The 2300-nt window shown below is 27.3% G+C and overlaps 1 protein-coding gene across 1 annotated transcript in view; it reads right to left on the reverse strand.

The window, feature by feature from the left end:
* FBXL17 (F-box and leucine-rich repeat protein 17) overlaps positions 1–2300 on the reverse strand; it is a 533407-nt gene that overhangs the window by 168315 nt on the left and 362792 nt on the right. Inside the window, exon 7 of the mRNA XM_012647377.1 lies at positions 666–742. Within this exon, the coding sequence (XP_012502831.1) occupies positions 666–742 (77 nt within the window). The remainder of the gene's footprint in view (positions 1–665; positions 743–2300) is intronic.

Raw genomic sequence — 2300 nt, forward strand, 5'->3', positions numbered from 1 at the left:
AGATGAAATATACAAATAGATAAGGAAAAATTTATAAAGCTGAACAAAAAAAGAAAAGGCTAGATTATTTTTCTTCATAACTCCAACAGGATGATTTCATATTTTACACATTTGTATAAAACAATTTGCTTTGCTCCACATTAAAAGGATATTGAAAATTAAGATAATTTAAAATGTTGCATATAAATGCATACCCTACACTTCCTATATATCTAAACATGGAAGTTCCAACACCTTAAAGAATTTAAAGCATTAAGAAGTTTGGCATTTAGAATGTCAGCAGAAGTGCCTTTGACATGATGTTAAATTGTGTTAAATTAAGCAAATGAGCTCAATGTAATAATTTACTTAGTAATATTTATTATATAAAACATTTAATTGTCCTGAAACTTATTTTCATTCTATAGCCCTTTTAGCCATATTTTAAAATCCTCTATGAGTATGTTTGCACATGCATGTGGCAATGAATTGATGTGTACATTCACTGTACTCTGGTTCTTAGCTCATGATTTCTTGATTTTTTTTTTTTCTTGGTAGGATGACAATTAGCATACATGAAGATAAACAGTCTCTATGAGATAATTCTTGATTTCTTTAAAAAAAACTTCATTGATTTTATAACTTTTTATTCTTCAAAAGTATTGCGACAATAGCTCATTACCTACCATAATCTGTGATTTTACAGGACACCAAATACAGCTCTTTTAGGTTTTGTCCTTCCTTTGCAATGACCTCCACACATCTGAAACACACACAAAAAAGTGGTGAGTTATACTAATGCATTTCAAGTTAAATTAGGAAGGGTTTAGCAACAAATATAACAGGAATAGGTCACAGTTCTCTTCTTTCAACAAACCCGTTTCGAGGTGTTTCAGGAAAAGGTATTATATTCCCTGCTTTAAACTCAATTGCTCTAATACCTAAATGACTTTAATTAAATACATCTATGACTAGTACATCTTTTAAAACCAAAGAGATGAAAAAGAGATATTCTTATATTCCTATAAGAGTAATGCTACCTTTGGTAATAAATGACTAGTAAACATATGCTATATAATGAATATATATCATTTACCTAATGAAATAATATAAAAATAATTATAATAAAACTCTAGAATATAGTTGAATTGTAATTATAGGTAGATGATAATATTGTTTATGGTTCAATTATTAATGACAAAATTTGATAACACTGAAATATACATTTTTATGGAATTTAATTCAAGAAAAAATGTAAAAATGTAACTTTCATAAATTAAAGATGAAAGAAAAATCTATAAACATAAGCAGTACACATTAAGAATTTAAAAATTTTTTACTCTTAATACTTTAATTCAATTTTTGTGTAGGCTTAGGCCATTTTAATGATATAGATACAAATAGTTAAGATTTAGAGTCTTTTCTGGTTTCACTTATGTTAAAAGATTTTCAAATGGTTCATTCTGCTCTAATAGCCCTAGTGGAACCTGTAGTACAGAATTGAGTGAACTTTAAAAATAACGATTAACAATACTATACATTTTGTGGCTTAGTTTCCTTAATATCAGAAAACATGTGTAGTCATACTGACACATAGGCATATGCGCCCTTCAATGCAGTCCCCGTTTTAATCTTTATAAATAACAGTTAAGTAAAAGGGTAAAAGCAAAAAGAGTCATTAACCTTTTCTAGGAAGTAAGGATGAAGTAATTTGATACCTGTGTGGTGTATAATCCATCAAAAAATTACTCAGTATCCATCTTTGTCTTTCAGATATTTTATTTGCTGTCTGGCTTATTTGTAGGTATCTTCATAAAATGTCAGAAATTTATACAATTTTACTTGACATAATTCATTATTGAAGGTTAAATATGTTATAAAGAAGACATATTTTTTCTTTTAAAATATTTTTCATAGAATTTTGTTTTAATGGAATGATAAACAGGTTTCCTCAGAATAACTGAATAACATTCTTTTTTGACTCTTTTTAAAAAAAGATTTATGGTAAAACGGAAAAGCTTTTCTATGCCTATGACAGAAACTTAAAACAGTAACACCATGCAATTATGAGTGGTACAGATTATTGTGAAGGGAAATTTTAAAACCTAATTCCATGTCATTTGGTTTTAATGTAACATTTGAATAAGTTCACAAAAAAAGAAAGGATAAAAACAGACATGAAACATTACTGACAATAACATTTTATATACAACTTAAAAACCTAATTTTCACATGCTAAGAGTAAAAATAAAGGTCCCAGATAATTGCAAAATCCTAAATTATTACAAAAAAAAATTGTGACCACTTTCTGTCAAATCAAG

Source organism: Propithecus coquereli, unplaced genomic scaffold (genome assembly GCF_000956105.1).
Source record: "Propithecus coquereli isolate 6110/MARCELLA unplaced genomic scaffold, Pcoq_1.0 Scaffold265, whole genome shotgun sequence".
Lineage (NCBI taxonomy): Eukaryota > Metazoa > Chordata > Mammalia > Primates > Indriidae > Propithecus > Propithecus coquereli.